Source organism: Drosophila tropicalis, unplaced genomic scaffold, assembly GCF_018151085.1.
Source record: "Drosophila tropicalis isolate 14030-0801.00 unplaced genomic scaffold, ASM1815108v1 contig_413, whole genome shotgun sequence".
Lineage (NCBI taxonomy): Eukaryota > Metazoa > Arthropoda > Insecta > Diptera > Drosophilidae > Drosophila > Drosophila tropicalis.
In genome coordinates, this window is record NW_027172877.1 from 1,368,183 (window position 1) to 1,387,696 (window position 19,514).

At 33.4% G+C, this 19,514-nt stretch overlaps 2 protein-coding genes and 1 long non-coding RNA gene across 3 annotated transcripts; 1 reads left to right on the forward strand and 2 right to left on the reverse strand.

Moving 5' to 3' along the window:
* The first annotated feature begins 15,191 nt into the window (after nt 1-15,191).
* LOC137573661 (glutamine synthetase 2 cytoplasmic-like) lies at nt 15,192-16,384 on the forward strand. Its single transcript, XM_068285659.1, has 4 exons — nt 15,192-15,236; nt 15,738-15,917; nt 15,953-16,057; nt 16,184-16,384. The coding sequence occupies exons 1-4, from the start codon at nt 15,192-15,194 to the stop codon at nt 16,382-16,384; spliced, it is 531 nt and encodes a 176-aa protein (XP_068141760.1).
* A 617-nt stretch (nt 16,385-17,001) lies between these two features.
* Nucleotides 17,002-18,165, reverse strand: LOC137573516 (uncharacterized). Its single transcript, XR_011031903.1, has 3 exons — nt 18,108-18,165; nt 17,212-17,291; nt 17,002-17,139 (listed from the first exon to the last, which is right to left on the reverse strand). It is a non-coding gene; the product is annotated as an uncharacterized lncRNA (long non-coding RNA).
* LOC137573662 (putative gustatory receptor 36b) lies at nt 17,376-18,063 on the reverse strand. Its single transcript, XM_068285660.1, has 2 exons — nt 17,622-18,063; nt 17,376-17,434 (listed from the first exon to the last, which is right to left on the reverse strand). Exons 1-2 carry the CDS (start codon nt 18,061-18,063, stop codon nt 17,376-17,378), a joined length of 501 nt encoding a protein of 166 aa, XP_068141761.1.
* Nucleotides 18,166-19,514: the final 1,349 nt, after the last annotated feature.

Genomic DNA, 19,514 nt, shown 5'->3' on the forward strand with positions numbered 1-19,514 from the left:
AAGATATGTCGACAAGAAAGGGGGGACTACGGACGGGGTGGATCATTGTCAGTGAGCTCTGTGGTTGTTGTTCGATTTTGATTTCTAGGCAAAGAAGGCCAGCCGGTTCGGTTGTTGTTGTTGTTGTGGAGTCAAGTGGAGTGGGAAAAGATGACTACGTATGAATGTCTGGCAACAACTACCGACACAACCGACAACCGACTCAAAATGTTCAGTTTCAATGTCAATGTCAACAGCGATCCGAGTTTGATCGCATGTGGCAACCAACAAGCACGCCGGTTTTGCGGTTGTTTCGGTTTAATAATCCACATAGTCCAGACCATAGACGAGACAACCTGATTTGTTTTATTGGCATTAAATTAGCAACAGGTTCTGAAGATCTATCTAACAAAATATAAGTAACTCATTCCCATTGGTTGATTGTCTGTCTCTCTGTCTGTGTATTTGTTGTCATTGTTCAACAACTTAATTAAACAAACAAAAAGAGTGAAAACAACAACAACAACATAATAAGACAAATTGCACAATTAAGGTTATTTAATATTGATATGCCATTTGTCTTGTTTTAAATATGATTGCTTAGCTAATCATTTGAATATTCATATACATATATTCGAAGGAGAAATTTATCTAATTGCATTGACAGAGCAGGAAGAATAATTATTTTGTTTATCTTTTTAAGTTTTTTTATTTAACTCGAAATGTGGTTTCAATTGCAATTTGACCTACAGAAAACAAAAATCGTTCATTGAAGCCGATTAAATAATAGAATAGAGATTAGAATTATAAGTACTTCTTGGTAGAACAAAAGTCGAGAAGATTTTCATTCATCAGATTCAAGATTCAAAAATTTCAATGAGACCTACATAAATGCAGTGTCAAATTACCCTAGTATAGTCATTTTTGTTTTTATTTTACAAAAATTATGGGTTTTTAATTACATTCTCCACATTTAACTACTTATGCATTTCTAACGACTTGACATTCCAAAAATAATGTGCTTCAGATGCAAAATCTTAGTAATAACCATGAATAGATAAAAACTTAGTTTATTCTCTGCAATTACAGTTTGTCTTTAATTTGATCTACTTAAATATAATTTTCTGTTTCAAATTCCACAACTATTTAATGGTTCGGTTCATGAGTACCAAGGATGTACTGGAATGTTTTTGTTTTCTTTTCAATTCCACAGCTTTTAGAGAAATTGTTTAAGAGTGTCCCTTTCCGAGAAGCTAAAACTCATTAAGTACAATCTTCAGGTATCTTCTTTTCAATTAGGACGTCGATGTCGTATACCCTTAAGTCGAAGATTTAAAGCCATTTAGCCATATTAAACTCTAAAGAAGATATTATGTTTAAAAACCTTTCTTACATACGAAATTTGAGAGAAAACATTTGTGATTTCTTCTTCGTCTCTGTCAAAGAAGAAATTGATCAAGGCTCTTTTGGCATAACATCGTCCATTTTGGGAATGGCTAAACTGGACTATAACTTGAAATAGCCGAATATTAAGTTTAGGACAACTTAAATTTGACAATTGTTGAGCTTAAATATTAATACGCTGCTTAGCATTATCTTTCAATCTTTAATTGTGGATGTTTAAGTTTAATTGTGAGCGGCTTCTGCAAGACTTTAAAAGAAGTGTGTACAAATTTACAAAAAATGGCTAAACTTAAAAAAGTTGTCAACAAAATATTTTATTTTTACTGTTGTTGAATAGTCGGTCTTTGAGATGAATTAAAACTTATTTTAAGACAAACACTTTTAACAATTTTACTAAGCATCGTGACCTTTAAAAGGCTGGCAATGAACAAGTATCAAGGATACGCACTGAATATCATAAATTAAATAAGAAGGGAATACTTTTTTATGGTTTGACATGTCATTTCAATATACCTATACATAATTCTTGCTCTATGGACAAAGAGTTTTCAGAAACAAACGTTTTTTTTTTTTAACGTTGAAAATATTTGTGAAAACGCTTTTTAAGTTTGATGTATTTGTCTAACCACATATTAGTGGGTCATTTCTTCCAAGACGAGTTCAGACGTTTCCATTTTAACAGAACACTTGAGTCGCTGATTAGCTAGAAAGAATAGAAAGTAAACGCTGTTTATACCCTTTCCAAAAACATTATACATTGGTAAGAATTATGCAAAGCATTGAAGGATAGAATAAGGATATCTTATCTTAGGTCGATTATCATTAAGACAAATATTTGTGACAAATTTGAAATGATTATAATAAGTGACAATTAAACGAGTTTCCATTAGGCTTGTATGAAATAATAATGTTCTGTCTGATTGAGTTTCGTTGGTAATCACTTTCATTTTCGCAAATCAATCAACCAAATCCCATTCATATGTACATTTGTATATGTGTTTAATCAATTCTAATGCAGCTACGTGTCTGGAATTATAGAGTATACGTAAAAGTGCAAGTGAACTCATTGGATGGACTGTCACGTGTAAGCATTTGGAACAGTTAGTTGAATGAATTTGTTAGGGCAAAAGCCAAGACTAAAATACTTGCATGTGTACTCATACTAAGTGCAAGTTAGTATCATTCACCTTTTCTTTTAACCTAGAATGGTCCAGGTCCTTGAACTCTAGACTTAAGGGATTTATGTTCCTCGAGATGAATATTTTTGTTGTTAATTTTTATATTTTTTAATAATTCACACTTGTGATTAACCTTAACTTGGTAATTAAAAATGCATATAAATTAAAAGAATATACATATAAAATAAGAAATAATGCTTATCATCATTTAACCCATTAAGGTGAAACTTTGCTTTGTTTTGTTTTTTTCTTTCGTATATTGTTTTTATTCTGTTGTAAATCGTAAACCTGTGTTCGTTTTTTTTTCGCTTTGAAAAGTCGCTATTGCATGTTGTCGTTACTAAACGATATTCGTTGACTGCTTGACTTTATTAGAAAAGTTAAAGACACATAATAAAAAAATCTAACAACTTTGATTTCGAATTATAGACTTACTCTATGCATTTAACGTTGGCCTAGCCGGATATGCAAATGTATGGTTATCATTAATAATATATTATTAAGAAATGTTTTTAACTAGTTTGTGTCAGGCCACGTGAGAATACCTTCAGAAAAAACAATCGGATATGAGAGAAAGAGAGAACAGTCAAGTTTTTCGTTATATGAAAATTCAATTCAATTAAGAAACCTGATCACATTCTCTCTCTGTCTCTCTGAATTACTGTACCTTCTAATTAAACGGTTAAATTAGATTCTCTACTTATAAACAACAGTAAAGATTTCACACTCCGAGAATGATAAATAAATGAAGTAAGTCGTCTCGCCGACTTAGGTATACCATACACGTGTTAAACGAATATTTCAATTTTATTAAACAAATGCATTTTCACTAGCTTTTTACAAGCATATCTTAGTATCTCGCTCACTCAAGCATACGAGCACCCTAGCGTTTATTTGCATAAACGACTATTTTTTCTCCAATTTTGATCAAATTTGGTATTTTGCTGGATATTAGTATCAAAGTAAGCAAAAGGTAGAAAAGTACGGCAGATAACCGAGTTTTTTCAAATTACGGGGCGAAAAGGGGCGTGACAAAATCTTTACACATACATAATGTTCACATTTACTAAGCAAATATACATCCCATATATGGTGTCTCTAGATAGAATAGTTTTTAAGATCAACGCTTTTTTTAAATTGCGTGGGCGGGAAGGGACGTGGCAAAAATTTGAAATAAACTTGATCACTTTACATACTACACGAGTGTACACACCAAATTTGGTGGCTCTAGCTCTTACAGTTCCCGAGATCTAAGTGTTCATACAGACAGACGAACGGACAGACGGACAAGGCTAGATCGACTCGGCTGTTGATGCTGATCAGGAAAATATATACTTTACGGGGTTAGAGAAGCTTCCTTCCGCCTGTTACATACATTTTGGCGACTTTAATATACCATTTCACCCTATGGGTGTATGGTATAATAGGAGATCTCGTCTAGGAATAGATGTTTTAGAATTAGAAAATTTTAAAGGGAAACGCAACTGGCGAATCTTGAATCTCGAATTAAATCAGAAAATAATGGGGAAATCTTACAATTAGTCTAGATATATTTGGTTCTTAAATGGGAGCTAAAACATAGACTTTTGGAGTGGAATTTTGAATGAATCCTTTTTAGACCTATAAAAGCTACTTCAATCATGTCATTTACCATAATAAAAATACAAAAATTGATTTAGTTTCACACAAATATAAAATATATATATTCATATTTTTATATTCACACGATGCGTCGTTCTTGTGACAGATGAAATTAGTCAACTGAAAACTTTAGAATAAGCAAGATCGTGGCTGATGTCCAGATGGTTTAGGGCTATTTCGGGAACTGTTAAGACCTACAATTAGATCTGTATTTATACATGCAAAACACTAAAACTAGTTGGGAATTACAACATTTTAGAAAAAGCTTAGCGTACAACTGTAAAGTTCATTTTTTAAAAGCACGTCATCATATGAATCAAAGCATGTTATTTTAAATCAACAAAAAAGGATGTTTCTTTGAGATTTTCAATCCTAAAAGGTGCAAAACGTGAACGCAGAAATATTTTCGTTATACTTTGGATTCTAAGTCATTTTTTACACTCTCGAATTATTATTATTATCATTTCTGCAACAAAAATAGAACAGATTTGTAATTGTTTCTTTAAAATTTATTATTTTTTGCTGTTCAATCATTTGCAAGCCATTTAAATCGGCGACCAAATGACTGATGTGACATAAAACGATTTGCACAAAATAAAAAAGGTATAAATAATGTTGTTATCGCCTAAATCGCCACTAAAATCAATCTGTCTGCCATAATCGGCTCTTAGTGCAATTTAATTATCGTTTAAGATGTGTGCATAAAATATAGTTTAACCTCAGACAGCAAAGGCAATTAGGGAATCTGGTTGTTCCGCTAGAATTAAAAACCAGACAAACTACATGATTATAAGAGTTCCATTAAAACACTAGCCTTTAATTAGAGATCAAGTAGAATGTGTATTAGTACTTTAAATTAAATAAAAATTTAATTGCAACGTAGCACAATTACTTTTAAAATTAGAGTTATATGCATTTGGCTAGCATGAATTTTAACTGATTTTTTGTGACCTTTTAGAGAACGAATTAAACGATCGATTGGAAGTCAGAGATTAAAATGTTTTATCTGCGAATTCATTATTAATATTAATAGTCATGGTATTTGGAACACAAGGATACTAATCTAAGAACTGACCTAGGAATGGTCTAAATATAAATGGTTCCTTTGAGAGCTTTATGAATGACACAAAAATCAATAAATCTATTTTAATTGAATGAGTAATTAGTTCTGATGGCACGATTAATTTAGTCGATCATTTTTCTATATCTGATATACAACATATTTAGACTTTCTTAATTTATTTTTACCCTTTCTTAATTTCATTCATTTGTCTTACCGATTAATATTAAAAATTGAACAAAATTGAAAAAATCATTTGATCAATCGATTATTTTGATCTTCCTTTGCTCAATTGTGAATAATAATGGCCCACCATGAATTATTCATTTGATTGAATACTCGCTCAATGATTTCGATTTGGCACAACTAGTAACAACTATTAAAAGAAAAGAATGAGTACTTGTTAAATATCATAAAATATAGGATTCTGTTAAATAAATAGAAATTGTCGAAACGAATAAATGCTTTAAAATGTGCTTAGGTATTCCAATTAATTTTAATGATTCAATGTTTGTTGTGACATTTCAAAACAATCAAGTAATTTGATCAGAAATGAATGCAGACGTAATGACCAAGTATAACATTAAAGTTAGTAAACGGAGATATGGAAGAAACCTGTCTACGGAATAGGGTAAATCATACTTGGGAGTAGAGTTGGCTAATTGACACAAATCTATGCTTAATTTGTATATTATACAAGTAAAGGAAAACAAATAGTTTGTTAGTCGATTCTCTATTCTCATCCGAGATTTGGTATTCCTCCATTATGAGGATTAGTGGGGAGTTGGAAGATTTATGTCCATAATTCAGCGAAACTTTATACCAGACAAAAACAACCCCATCTCATATACAATAACATGTCTTACCATCCTTTATTCTTTCTTAAAATTCTTAGGTCAGCCGAATATGTAGACCGCGGGAGGAAACCCCTTCCGTGGAACTTTTTTAACCCAATAGCATTTGTTCTTATGTTAGATCAATCATTCATTCGACCACGATTTTAATTTTTATATGATGTCTTGATTTTGATTTCGAAATGTGTCAGTCTAAGCGAATGGAATGACCTAGTCAATATATCGTATGTACACATAGGTAGTAACGTCATTAAAAATGTTAATAGACAATTTAATTATCTGCTTGTAGGATAAATCAATTAAAGTTATTGATAATAAATGTTATGCAAATAAGTTTTTTACAGTTCACTGATCGACAATTATCGGATTTGCCGATAGTTTACGCTAATTTGCTTTCACAAACACAATCTAAATGGGAAGCTTTTGAAGTACCTACATATGTAACTTGATTTAAGGCATTCATTGGCATTGTTAGTCTAAGGCAAATACTTTTCAATAACTTAAAATGGAAAACTAATTATCAATATTGTTTAACGACTTTTACTTTTAGACCTTGTCAAAATGTCTTTAAATTAAGCTACTTATATAGAGCTATATAGGTAGAACGCTGTTTCATACCTTAAACACGAGAATTAGTTGGGAATTGGCAAAACTAAAAATACGGATGGCCACTTTGTTCTTAAAGATATTTAGCAAGTCTTTATTTTCTATGTTGTATTCTTTAGGCTTGTCTGCAAGATTTAATATAAAGGTCAAAATGATCTGCTGTGTTTTTTAAAAGAATCTTTCATAACTTATTAAGTGTCCATGGTCTGATGTCTCCATTTAAAAGATTATCAAGAATATAATACTGAATATTGACACGGCTTCAAACCGAAATTGTAATCATTCTAAATCTGGCATCTGTTTTAAATTTTTTAAATTTTAAACTGCAGTTTGAATAGACAATTAAATTAGAGAAGGACTTCAACTTGCATTACTACATACAAAGGTAAATTTGTTCTTTAATTTTGGAGCCATTGATGGAGACCTCAGACGCATTCAATAAAATTTTGATTTCTTTATTTGTTTTCAAATTTACGTTATCGAAAGCGTTTGAAACTTGGCTAAAATAGTTTGTTTGTGTCTTGGCTAAGAGTAAGCTTCTGCGTTGTGTGTCAATCAGCTTTTGAGAGTGACCTATTGGGGCATCACGTTTTCAGTAATATTTAAAGTAAATGGCATATAACATGCATTTATGTTGATTTCCGATTAACTAAATGACTAAACTGCAATTTTTTTTTAATTGTGTGGTAATAATATAGTTTGGTGATAATTATAGAAAAATGTTTTCTGACCAAAAGGTATACAAATTTATACAACAATCGCATAAGAGTTAAACATTTGTTGGCTTTATACACTGACAAAATTGGGTTTGTTTATACAAACTGTTTATACAAATTTATACTGTGCAAAATTTGATCAAGTTAGGGTGACTATATCATATAGGTCCCATAGGAACAATCGGTCGAAAACAGTGACTTTTGTAAATAACTTCGTTACTTTCAACGCGATTGCTTTCAAATTAAACATTTCTTAATTTAATATATCTGTTAATGACCGTGCCGAATTTTTTCATCTCTTAATGATAATAAATCTAAAGGACTATAGTGACATAGTGTTAGCGTCATAGTTCTAAGAACTGTATAGATGGTAAATGAATGATATTACACATATTACACTTCTAACCAAAATGTATATTCCCTTTTTGCAAGGATATACAGATGTATATGTACAGAAGCTTACCATCTGTACATAGATATGTACATACAGACGTATTAATAAGATGATATGTACGCCGTACATTTAATACATTTTTCAAAGGATATTAGATAATTGATACTGTTTCTTTGTTCAAGTCATATAGCCAACTCTAGATGAGTTCTCTTGCGATAAAGCGGTATCGAGCCTTCAAAATTTTTGATATTAAACAGATGTAGCCCAATGGTAGGTTGATTATGATTGGAAATATAGATGATATATTCACTGACAGTCGAATTTTAAATGAAGTAGGATAGTCACTATCCTTAAAGCAGAAGAATACGTTGGTACTAAACGGGATGGCAGTATATTTTACACAAATATATTTATCAGGACCGTAAAAATATTAGTTCCGCATTTTCTAGTATTGGAATCAATTTCAAAGTTTCTTAGACTCAAAAGCGCATATGCATACGAGCCAGCCAAGTTGGTTCGGCATTTTAAAGGTACTGAATCGATTGCCAATTAGTTGAAAGCATTTTATTACCAATATGAGGCATATGGGAATTCTCCAAGATGGACGGATATAGTTGAATATTTAAGTGCTTGTTTGGTTTAGTTCCTGGTGATTAACAAGCCCATGGGTACGACATTTCTTATACAGTTTGTCTAAAGTCATTATAAAGTAAATATAATTAATTGTGATATACACTATCAGAGTAGTTAAAATATTTTTATTAAGTGCAGATGTATTTAAACTTTACAAACCATAGAAAACTATTTCTATTTGAGGGGATATTCTTCTACTTCTACACATTCGCTTTACTTCTTAGACTATCGAAGTTTGATCCACCAAGTGTCATATGTAGAATCGTGTAATATGTAAGCTGATTAAGTTTATTTGAAGAAATATGATCAATATCAATTTTGGGCATTAATGTTTGTTATCAGAAGCTTACCATCTATCTGTTTCACTTGGTACATAGTATACCGAAATCTTCTTCAATACATACTTGAGTTTGGGTTTACTGCTATTCATCTATATAGTTTATCAATCGGGAATTAATTACACCTGCAGAGACGATAATTTTATTACCATTACATTTGTTCCTCGTAGTTAAGTACCTCTAAAGTACCTAAAGTAATTCTGCGGTGTAGGTGTAGGCTCGAGCTGAGTATTTTGTTAAATGTTTAACTACTTATTTAAAATTACTGAATTATTGACAAATATTGATCAATCCAACGACTTATTAAGACTTATCATATTAGCGCTGATGAACAAAAGTTAGAAACAGTTGATTAGCACATATTTCTTAATGCTATTCGTCGATTCTAAATCGTATTGGGGCCTTTTTCTAATCGTTTAAAGCCATAATTTCTCATCCATATTGTTAGGTTTAGTGTTTTGGAATCACGTAACTTGTTCAATCTAAACTAAACTATATATTCCTGTCATTTATAGGACAAAAAAATGACTTCTTTCTTCATCTGTCAATGAACTCTCTTAAAAGTTCTTTAATTGTAATTCTAAAATTGTTTCGAGCGTCTTGTTCACGTTTGCATTTTAGCCAAGAGCCCGACATGTACAAAAATTTCGGGTTGTGCCCACCCTGAAGAGAGTAAAGAGACTTTTTTTGACGTCAAGATCAATGTTTTAGTCCACCTAACTGTCTAACAACTTACCCGAGTATTGAACAAACAAAAAGATTTCTTTATACAATAATATTAAACATTTTTCTCAACCTAAGTTTTATTTATTTTAAAATCAAAATCAAAATGAGAAATGTTTATAATAATAAATAACACTTTACAGTCCATTCCTGAGATGATGTATTTGACCTCTTTGTGTGGGATTTGTGGTAAGCCGCAATCAGACATGCAACAAAATTATTGCAAACAAGTTGCAAAAAAAAAGAAGGGAAATAAAATTATGATGATAAAATGTGCAAGGCTATAAAATCAATGGGCACACACGCACATCTAAAAGTGGGCAATGAGTTGCAGGGGGGTGAGTGAGGTGTGAGGGAGGAAGGGATAAGGAAAACCACCAACCAATGCTGTCAACAGCAGAGAATCGTCGAGCAACGTCAACAGCAGACAAAACCGGATTTCAGATTCAGAATGAGAATGTGGGCCTAGGACGAGCTGCAATTGCAACGCGGTTTCCACGTGCCACACATGGGTTTTGTCAGTTGCACGAATGCCTTTTCCTTACACACATACTTAGTTAGCCAACAATTAAGTAGTTAGAAATTTAATTTGGTTCGGGAGAAATTGCATGCAACATGCGAACTTTCACTTGCTTGAGGAGAAAAAGAGACAGATAGTGAAAAAAAGAAAGTCAGTGAAATGAAGAAAGAAAATGCTGCATAAAACGATAAGGAGGAAATAAAGCGCTGTGCAAAAATGTCAAAGCAGCAAGTATTCCGAACCGAGAATCAACAATCATCAAAACCTGTAGCTTCGGGCCAACTGAAACAACAATCTTAACCCGCCCTCGCCTCACACACCCACACACCCACACTTACAGAGCGTGTCTTATGCCCTGAACCGAAAAGCGAAAGTTCACACCGAAATTGAAACCTTTGGGTTTGGGAGACGGAAAATCTGTGGCATATAATCTGAGGCGCATGAAAATGAAGATGACAATAAATTCGATTCGATTTCGTTTTGATTTAGTTTAGGGAATATCATCATCCTTGGATTACCGCAGCAGAATGCTGATGGTGATGATGATGGCATGTTGATGATATGATGGAGACCGGAATGGATGGGGACGGGACAACGATTGTCGCCTTATGGCGAACGAAAAACAAACACAAATAGATAACAGACAACAAATAAAAACCAGCAAAACGAAATGAAAATAAGACAAAGCACACAGAAACAAACAAATATAGCAGACGCGGGTCGCGATTACATTTTAGGGTAGAGTAAGGGACTCAGCCTGGGTGGCACTACCCACTATAGTGCCAAGGGACCAACCAGCATCGGCAAACACATTCACCAAATCCTGCTCAGCTTAAGTTGGCTTTGAAATTTTGATTGAAAAAATCACAGAGAAGTTTTTCTCTTTCCGTTTTCCTTATTTTTTCTATACATATACATATATATAGATTTTTTTCGTTAGAGCAAGGAAACTAAGTCAGAAAAATGGGCGACAAATGGCAAAATGTTGCCAAGGATTCGATATAATGATAAAGTGTTGGCAGAATTGAGTGAGAGGGAAGTTGGGTTTCCATTTAATAATAATTCATTTGATTTGCTGATTTTTCGTTTTGCTTGAACCTCAGACCAATTTCGCATAGTTGGTGGTCCCAATTGATAGTTTCCCGGAGACCTAAATACAACGCTGAATGTGTTAGCTAAGGTTAATTTAGCTTGGATTATAACGGCATAGTTTGATGATATTTCGATTTGATTTGTTGCTCAGTTCAAATAGCTTTTTATCTCCCTAGTAAAGACAACTAGCTAGCCCTATATTGGACTCTCCTTTTAGTTAGCTGATATTAACCTCAAAAACCAACCAAGATTTTCAAACTCAGCCTTATAGCGTTCAGTTGAAGGCTGCTTAATGAGTTTTATTGGGACGATCATGTTTCAGTCGGCCTCACGACCTAATGGCATAGTGCTCCGACTTTGACAAGTTGCTGCACTGAATCAAACTTCGAGTTTTTCATTTCGCAAAATTTTTTACATTTTTCAACCAAGAATAACGGTTCACAAAGTCAAATTTAATGTAAAATGCCTTTAAACACAGTTAAAATTTGGTATTAAAATATTTTTTATAACATTGCAATATATATACATATGTATTTGTATGTATGTGGGATGTGAATTTGCGATGTGCATCAGTCCCGCTGTACACGAAGACGAGACGACGATCAAAGAGAGAACGTGAGCGTGTGAGAAAAGACGATCAAGAGGGATGACGAACGAATGAGAGATGACGACGAGAGAGTTGGTTTTTGCGCGTTAAATAAGACGGACGTGTTTTGAGGTCTTGCGTCATAGTCGGATGCAAGGTCAAGTCGAGTGTCATAGACGGGTACTATAAGTCGAGTGTCAAAGCCGGACACTAAAAGTCGATTACCATAGACGGGTGCTATAAGTCGTGTGTCAAAGTCGGACACTAAAAGTCGATCGCCGAAGTCGGGCGTGAAAAGTCGAAGCGTCATAGACGGACGCCAAAGTCGAGCCGAGCCAAACGTCGATTGTCGTTTAGCATAGTGTAATCTCTATGAAGTCGTATTTTCATGTAAACCCCCTAAACTATAATTATATCGTAAACAAAACACCACATGTATACATTCTTAATCAGCACAAAGAGATCAGTTATAGCCATATCTGTCTATCCGTCCGTCTGGATCAACGCAATCCTCTGACAGACCGTTAAAGTTACAAAGAGTTATAAGATCGATCGGTTAAAAACAGTGACTTTTATCAATAACATCAATGATTTTGACGCCATTTTCATAAAAGTTCGTTATGTTCCAATATGAATTTGTTTTTTCTTCATTTTATCATTATTTAATTTATATATATTTATAATCTTAAATTTATATCTAGGTTGCTTCAAATAGCCATTTAAATGTTTTGTCCACAAAAACAGGAAACTTCCGTAAGATTTAAAGTATTGCAATCAAATCTATCACAAATAGTCCAGTTCACATACAGAGATCGACGAATCGATTTACTTTAAATAAATAGGAATTAAACGAATACAACGAACATAATATTAATAGGTAAAACAGAACGCGACTCTTACAATCAACACATCTCAACACGAAAAGTATGTTGGCTCTTTGAATGGAATAGAAGGAGGTGAAATAAAATACTAACGCCAGCCTACAGTTTGCCTTTTCGGAAATATAGCATACTTTTTTGGGCGGAAATTGAATTACAAATTAAATGCTTCAAAAATTACTGGAATTCCCTCAGTGTCGTGAAGCAACGATTGTAATTTTATTTACCTTTTTACCTTTTAGTCATTATTAGTTAACATTTTCAATCCAAAGCAATTATAAGTTTTGTTCAAACAGCTAACAAACACGTTTTAGTTTGATTTCCACGTTTTCGAATTGTTTTCAACTTAATAACTACATATTTTATTGCAAACTTATTTTGTTTAAAAGCGATATAATTCCGAGCAAGTTTGGCGGAGACACAATTTTTCAAATGGATTAAAGCTTGCTATCGTAATTTTAAAAGATGCGGGAGAATGGAAGGTTTTCCTCATTGAGAAGCAAACGCACTCCTAAGCAAAGAATGTTTTTTTTTGGCTAGTGGTGTTAATATAATTCTAATCTCTTTGAGATCATTTAAACTAGTTACTCTTAAAAGAAATTTGCAATATCATATTGTATAAGAAAAATTGCATTTATAACCAAAGCGTTGCCTACCAAAACAGCATTTCTACGCTCTATAGTGAATAGGCCCAATAATGAAAATTTCAAAGGTTGGCATGTTAATTGTAGCTGCAGACTTTCCAGCTAAAAAATAAATGAAAGGAGATTAGGCAACAGGAGATATACTTATATTGTAACAAACAACTTACAGCTGCATCGATTCGCTTGTCCAATTCTAAGGGAAATAGTGAGCGATGTGCCATTAGGGATATCATTTCGGCCCGTGTATCCAGTACAGCCAACGATATGTGAACATTGAAGATTCCATCAATGTGATAGATTATGCCCCATATGAAAATCATAATGAGATTAAGGAGTGAGAGGGACATGCTTTCATGGCCATATTGGTAGGCTGTGTATGTAAAGTGAATGCTGGCAATTGATGTTAGAAAGTTTATACAAATTACACAAAAACATTGGACTTCAAATATGTGAAATATCCTCTGCGTGAGAGTTATCAAATAATGCTGCATTCGTGTTATATAATTTATACGATCTGCTAGATTATAGTAACGATATAATGGCTGGTGCGGGGCATGTAGTTCGTCAAGTATATCACGTAGATCCGCGTTAAGTAGTTCGTATTGTGTTTTTATTATCAGCAATAAAAAGCACAGTTGAGACGACAAAAGATTGATTATCGATGTTGATATACCAATTAATATAAGACTATAAACAGCGCCGATTTTTACATAGAGTAAGTAAGCCACATAGAAATGTAGAATTTCTGAAAAAAGTGTGCACACAATCTTCCACAGAATACGACTGCGAATGACGTCCTTCACTTGCTTCTGTGCCACTATTAATTGGCAAACCAGACACACTAATACTCTTATCTGACATCGACGTACCCATCCGATAAGCAAAATGACAAAGACTCCGACAATCCGAATCATTGACATTAGCATAAAAACATAATCATAGAGCACTTTGGCTCGTATTGTCGATGCATCGTAAAGGAATATTTGTATTGGTAGTAAACTAAACCACAATATATTAATAAGAGCCGCAAAAAATGTTCCACTGGGTGAGGTCCAGGTTTTGCCGGTACTGAAATCCATGTCAAAGTTCCTAAGTCCCAAAATCCAGGTATAGAAGTAAACGAATCGCAAGAAGCAGTTGACTGGGTCCGGCATTTTGAAGGCACTGAATTTATTGACAATTGTTTGGCGTTTTTATAGCAGGTCGAATGTAAGGAAAAACGATTGGGAGATGTTCATACCTGCATTGTAAGGTGCCCGAACTAAGGGGCAAAGTGATGGGTGATGCATAGTGGCAAAATTTTATTATAAATATATCAAAATCGATCATTTCGATCGTATAATATTATTAATTTTTAGCCGAAAAAGCAGAAACTTTTTAGTCACTTGTAATATCTTTTAAAAAGGTTGAAAAGCTCTTAAAATATTATAACAGTACTTTTATTTTTTTAAGTAAAAATTTATTTAAACCAATAAAATGATCACAAGTTTAAAAAAGTTGCACTAAGCAACAAGCAATCTGCTCACCTTTCTGTGTTGGTTTTTAAATAATCTTCTTTTGAAAGATTGACCTCTGATTCTGAAGCCAAATCGAACAAAACGCCAGTTCAATATATATTTTTTATATATTCCGTTTCGACAATATGGTTTAGAAAACTTAACTAAGTTGAGGATCCTATATTATTCATAGTTGCTTCCAATCGAAGTTGGATGAAATTTACCTAAGCTATATGGGGTTTTTGCAAATCACTATTAAATTTAGTAATTCTACCCCACTGTGCTTTGAGCAGACCAATTAAGCTGATCATGAATAATGATAGTTACAAGACATGTCATTAATACAACTAACCAGGTTCAACGAATTGCAATAGTAACTACAAAAACTAACGGCATGGGAAAATCCAATTATTGGAACAGTTATGGCAGACGAATGAGGAAGGAGTAAGATGAGATTTGAAACCAGTGCCAATTGGCAGACGAACAAGGAATGGGTAAGATGAGATTTGAAACCAGTGCCAAATGAACAATAGTAAGAGCAGAGAGTATTATGTTTTGGGTATGATTTTGGAAACAGATTTGTTTTATCAGACTATTTAAATGGGATGTATTATGTTGTTGATATGTCCTTGGGACTCTAGTGACTGCAGTGAATGCATCGAATTTGAATTTGAGCCCAAAAGGTAGGTACTAATCCATTTTTAATCAGTTTGCTTACTAGTTTCGTAGCTCTTAATCAGGGTGAAAAGTCAATATACCCAGACGTCCTTCTAACAAATTGTGTCTCTGTTTCACATGGCAATAACAGATGAGATGGTATAATCAGTATAAAATTTAGTGTATTTTTTATACCAGATTTCCCGTTTGAGATTTAAATGGTCATTTTTTACGCAAGAAGCGAAATGACTATCTATAGGGATCCTTTTCGTCGCAGCAATAACATTCTGGTCTGGTAATTCCCTTCACAAACTAACAATCGCAAGTCTTGTTTGGAGGGGTTTAACAAGTGTGCAGACGCCGATCCTTGGTTCGGTATTGAGCAGGAGTATACGTTTCTCGATTTCGATGGCCATCCATTGGGTTGGCCAGAGAACGGTTATCCTGGAACAAAAGAACCTTACAACTGTGGTGTCGATGCCAACAAGATAAGTTTCACAGACATTGACCTTAAAAATGTTTGTCACTCCATATCCTTTTTGTTTGTTTGTAGGTTTTTGGTCGCGAGATTGTAGACGTCATTATCGTGGCTAATTCTATGCTGGTATCAAGGTATTCGGCATTAATGCCGAAAGTATGCTATCCCAAGAAGGACCGTGTACGGTCCGTCGCTAATGACCTTTGGAAGAAGAAGAATTCGTGACTTCGCACTTCTTACCTATTAGAATACCTACATATGTGTAAAAAAGATTGTATTCCCTCTTTGTAATGCCTGGTATTGGAGTGGCGCTGGACAATGAGAGGTACAGATAACGCCCGACGTTTTAATGACAATTCTTGTATGAGCTCTATTACCGATTTTAGCGTTGGTGTGGGTAATCGTAACACCAGCATACGAATTCCATGTACTGTCAATAATAACGGCAAGGGATATTTCGAGGGTGATCCGTATTCCGTGGTGGCCGCCATTCTGCGGACTAGATGAAGCAGATGCTTGGACGAGTAGAATGATTCCCGTTTAGCCTTAATTCATCCATAATGATTTGCCTAACTGTAACATTGATCCTGAGGATTTTGACGATGATGAGCTGTTTTAGGGTTTAAACATTTTATTTAATACGATCATAGATAAGATGGGTACGTTTAAAATAACAAATTTATATATTTACCTATGTACATACTTGAAGAATATCTCACTTATCTCACTCTTACAAGTAGTTGAGCACCCTTTTATATCTTAAACTGTTATAGACTTTAAGAAAAACAGATGTGTTTAAATTGCCCAGTTCCGCAAAGGCTCAAATTTTAATCAAATTTCAATTTTAAACTTCACTTTGCGTACTACACGAATCTGCATACCAAACTTGGTCTAAGTGTTCATACGGACGACGCTATATTCTTATAAATAACTAAAAAAAAATAATACTGGACTTTCTAGTGATATAGAAGGTATATGCAATAGTACAAATGGCAAAGAAAATTTTTAACAAATATAACTCAGATTATTAATAGTAAGTATTGATTGTTTCTTGATTAGTATAGTTTTATTACTTCATTTTTATTGATTTTTACTTAAAATTTCACTGTTGTATTGTTTGCAATGTCATATTGTATAAGAAAAATCGCATTGATCATTAAAGCATTTGCTACTAGGACAGCCGTACTTTGATCTAGATTAAATAAGCCCAGTACGGTAAATTTAAATGGTTGGCACACTAGTTGTAGTTGGAGATTTTCAATCTAGAAGTAGGATAGAACGATTATACGAAACAAAATATAATATACTGTTAAAATTTCATTTGTACAACTTACTGCTGCATCTATTCGCTTGTCCAATTCCAATGGAAAAAGGGTACGACTTGCTATTTGCGATATCATTTTAGATCGTGTGTCTAGTAAATTAAATATAATGAAAATATTAAAACATCCATCAGAGTTATAGAAACAGCCGTAAATAATGGCCGCTATGAAATTCATTAGTGAGAGGGACATTGCTTCGTAGCCAAATTTGTAGGCACTGTATGTAAAGTGAATGCTGGATATTGACGAAAGAAAGTTTATGGAAATAATACAAACTGCTTGAATTTCATAAATCTTGAATATTTTTTCCATTAGAGTTTTTAAATACTGCTCCATTCGAGTTATTTTATTTATTCGATCTGCCAGATTATAGTAATGATATAATGGCTGGTGTGGTGCATTGATTTCGTCAAGTATAGCACTCATTTCCGCATTGAGAAGTTCATGTTGGGTGCTGATAATTAGAGAGATAAGGCATAATTGGGACGTCACAAGATTAATTATCGATGCTGATATGCCAACCAGAATGAAAGCGTATATAGCTTCGACTTTTGTATTAAACAGATAAGCCACGTATATGTGCATAACTTCTGTAAGAAAAGCACAAACTATTTTCAATAGCACACGACTGCGAATGACGTTTTTTATATGCGGCGTTTTTACAACTAATTTATTAACTTGACTAAGTAACACTCTCATTTGATAGCGCCTTAACCATCCAAATACCAAAATAGCAAACACTCCGATAACTCGTATCGAAGACATCAGCATAAAAACATATTCATATAGCACTTTGTTTTGAAATATCGCTGAATTATGTTTGAATATTTGTATTGGTAGTAGAGAGAACAACAGCAGATTCATGACAGCTGCAAAGAAAGTACCACTGCGTGTAGTCCAGGTTTCACCAGTATTTAAATCTATCTCAAAGTTTTTTAAGCCCAAAAGACGCATATAGGCGAATACAGTCCGCACGATGTATCTAACTAGGTCTGACATATTGAAGGTACTGAATTGGATTGCCAATTGATTGTCATTCTTTGTTCCGGCAAATACAGCCTAATTTGAAACGAAGGTCAGATAGTAATGTATATTTAATTGTCCGTGCCTAGTTACAAAACAGGGTCCAATTATGCAAAGCACTTACATTTCTTCCTATATACAGTGGCGGACACGAATTAAAGGCGTTTTTTTTTTCTTTAGTTCTAATTTTCTCTGCTACTGTATAACTTAATGGAATAATTTGTTGTTTATGATGATGATCCGTAAACATAGTATTTATACATAGTTTAATCCGTTTTTTTCAAAAGGTGAACAAAGAAAAGTCCGTTTTTGGGGGGCATATATTTAAAAAGTTTTTCAAAAACCTTAAATATTGCACATAGAAGTATGAACTATTTAAAGAAGTTGTAAATTTTTAATTTATCCCCAACTTTCCATTTGGAGTCAATTGAAAATATGAATTTTGTATGGAAATTTGTGAGTCCTTTGGGGGAGACCTTCTTAAGAAACAAGCTAAGAAAGAAAGTGAATTGAATATTCTGTCGAATGACATATTTTTCATTAAAATCGGATAAAAATTAGATTGTTTTTTGCCTATGAATATGACACATTTTTTGCAAAACTGACTTTCTAATCTGCATTCTTTTCATGCAGATAACCCTTCCGAAGGCCACTTCTTAGATTGATCCTATTTTTTGTATGTATGTCTTTATTTCTTGACATTATAAATATTGCTTATTTCGTGCTAGGACGAATTTTATACTTTTCGCTTCGCTGAGTATTGACTGTAATAAAAAAGTTGATACTAATTACTGATACATATTAGAGATTCCATCAATACTTACTAGTTACTGATTGAAATCGCAACTATAAATAAGTACTGTGCGCATGGTTCAGGCCCACAACCACAAAAAATGGTTCTAGTCAACATACCAAATTTAACTTCTACACAAAACCTGCCACTTCTTTAGGGATGTCACACAGTCGGCACATGTGTTGTTGTATATCCCTCCAATCCCAACACAAAACCCAAAACTATTTATAGGTACATATAACTAACAACTGATCAAAATAGAGTAGCGGACAAGAATTAAACAAGTTGTTTGTTTGTATACTTCAATTCTGATTCACATTAATTATGGCTTTTGTATTTAAATGATGAACCGTAAATATGGTCGATCCAGCTTTCCCGTATTGTCGGAAATGACAATAAACTAGATCAGGAATTGTTTTACATCGTTAAGACAATTATAATGAAACAACTTAAAGGTTTGTACAAGAACTACAGATAATATAAGACGAGAACAGCCTTT

Bases quoted from the DNA above. Each gene is read 5' to 3' on its own strand.
- LOC137573662 (XM_068285660.1), bottom strand. From the start codon at position 18,063: ATGAATCTGCTGTTGTTCTCTCTACTACCAATACAAATATTCAAACAT. The intron at 17,435-17,621 runs GTGCTATACTTG...GTCAATATCCAG, and splicing joins ACTTCTCAATGCGGAAATGA to CATTCACTTTACATACAGTG.
- LOC137573661 (XM_068285659.1), top strand. From the start codon at position 15,192: ATGAGATTTGAAACCAGTGCCAATTGGCAGACGAACAAGGAATGG. The intron at 15,237-15,737 runs GTAAGATGAGAT...TCTTGTTTGGAG, and splicing joins GGCAGACGAACAAGGAATGG to GGGTTTAACAAGTGTGCAGA. The intron at 16,058-16,183 runs GTACGGTCCGTC...CTGGTATTGGAG, and splicing joins GCTATCCCAAGAAGGACCGT to TGGCGCTGGACAATGAGAGG.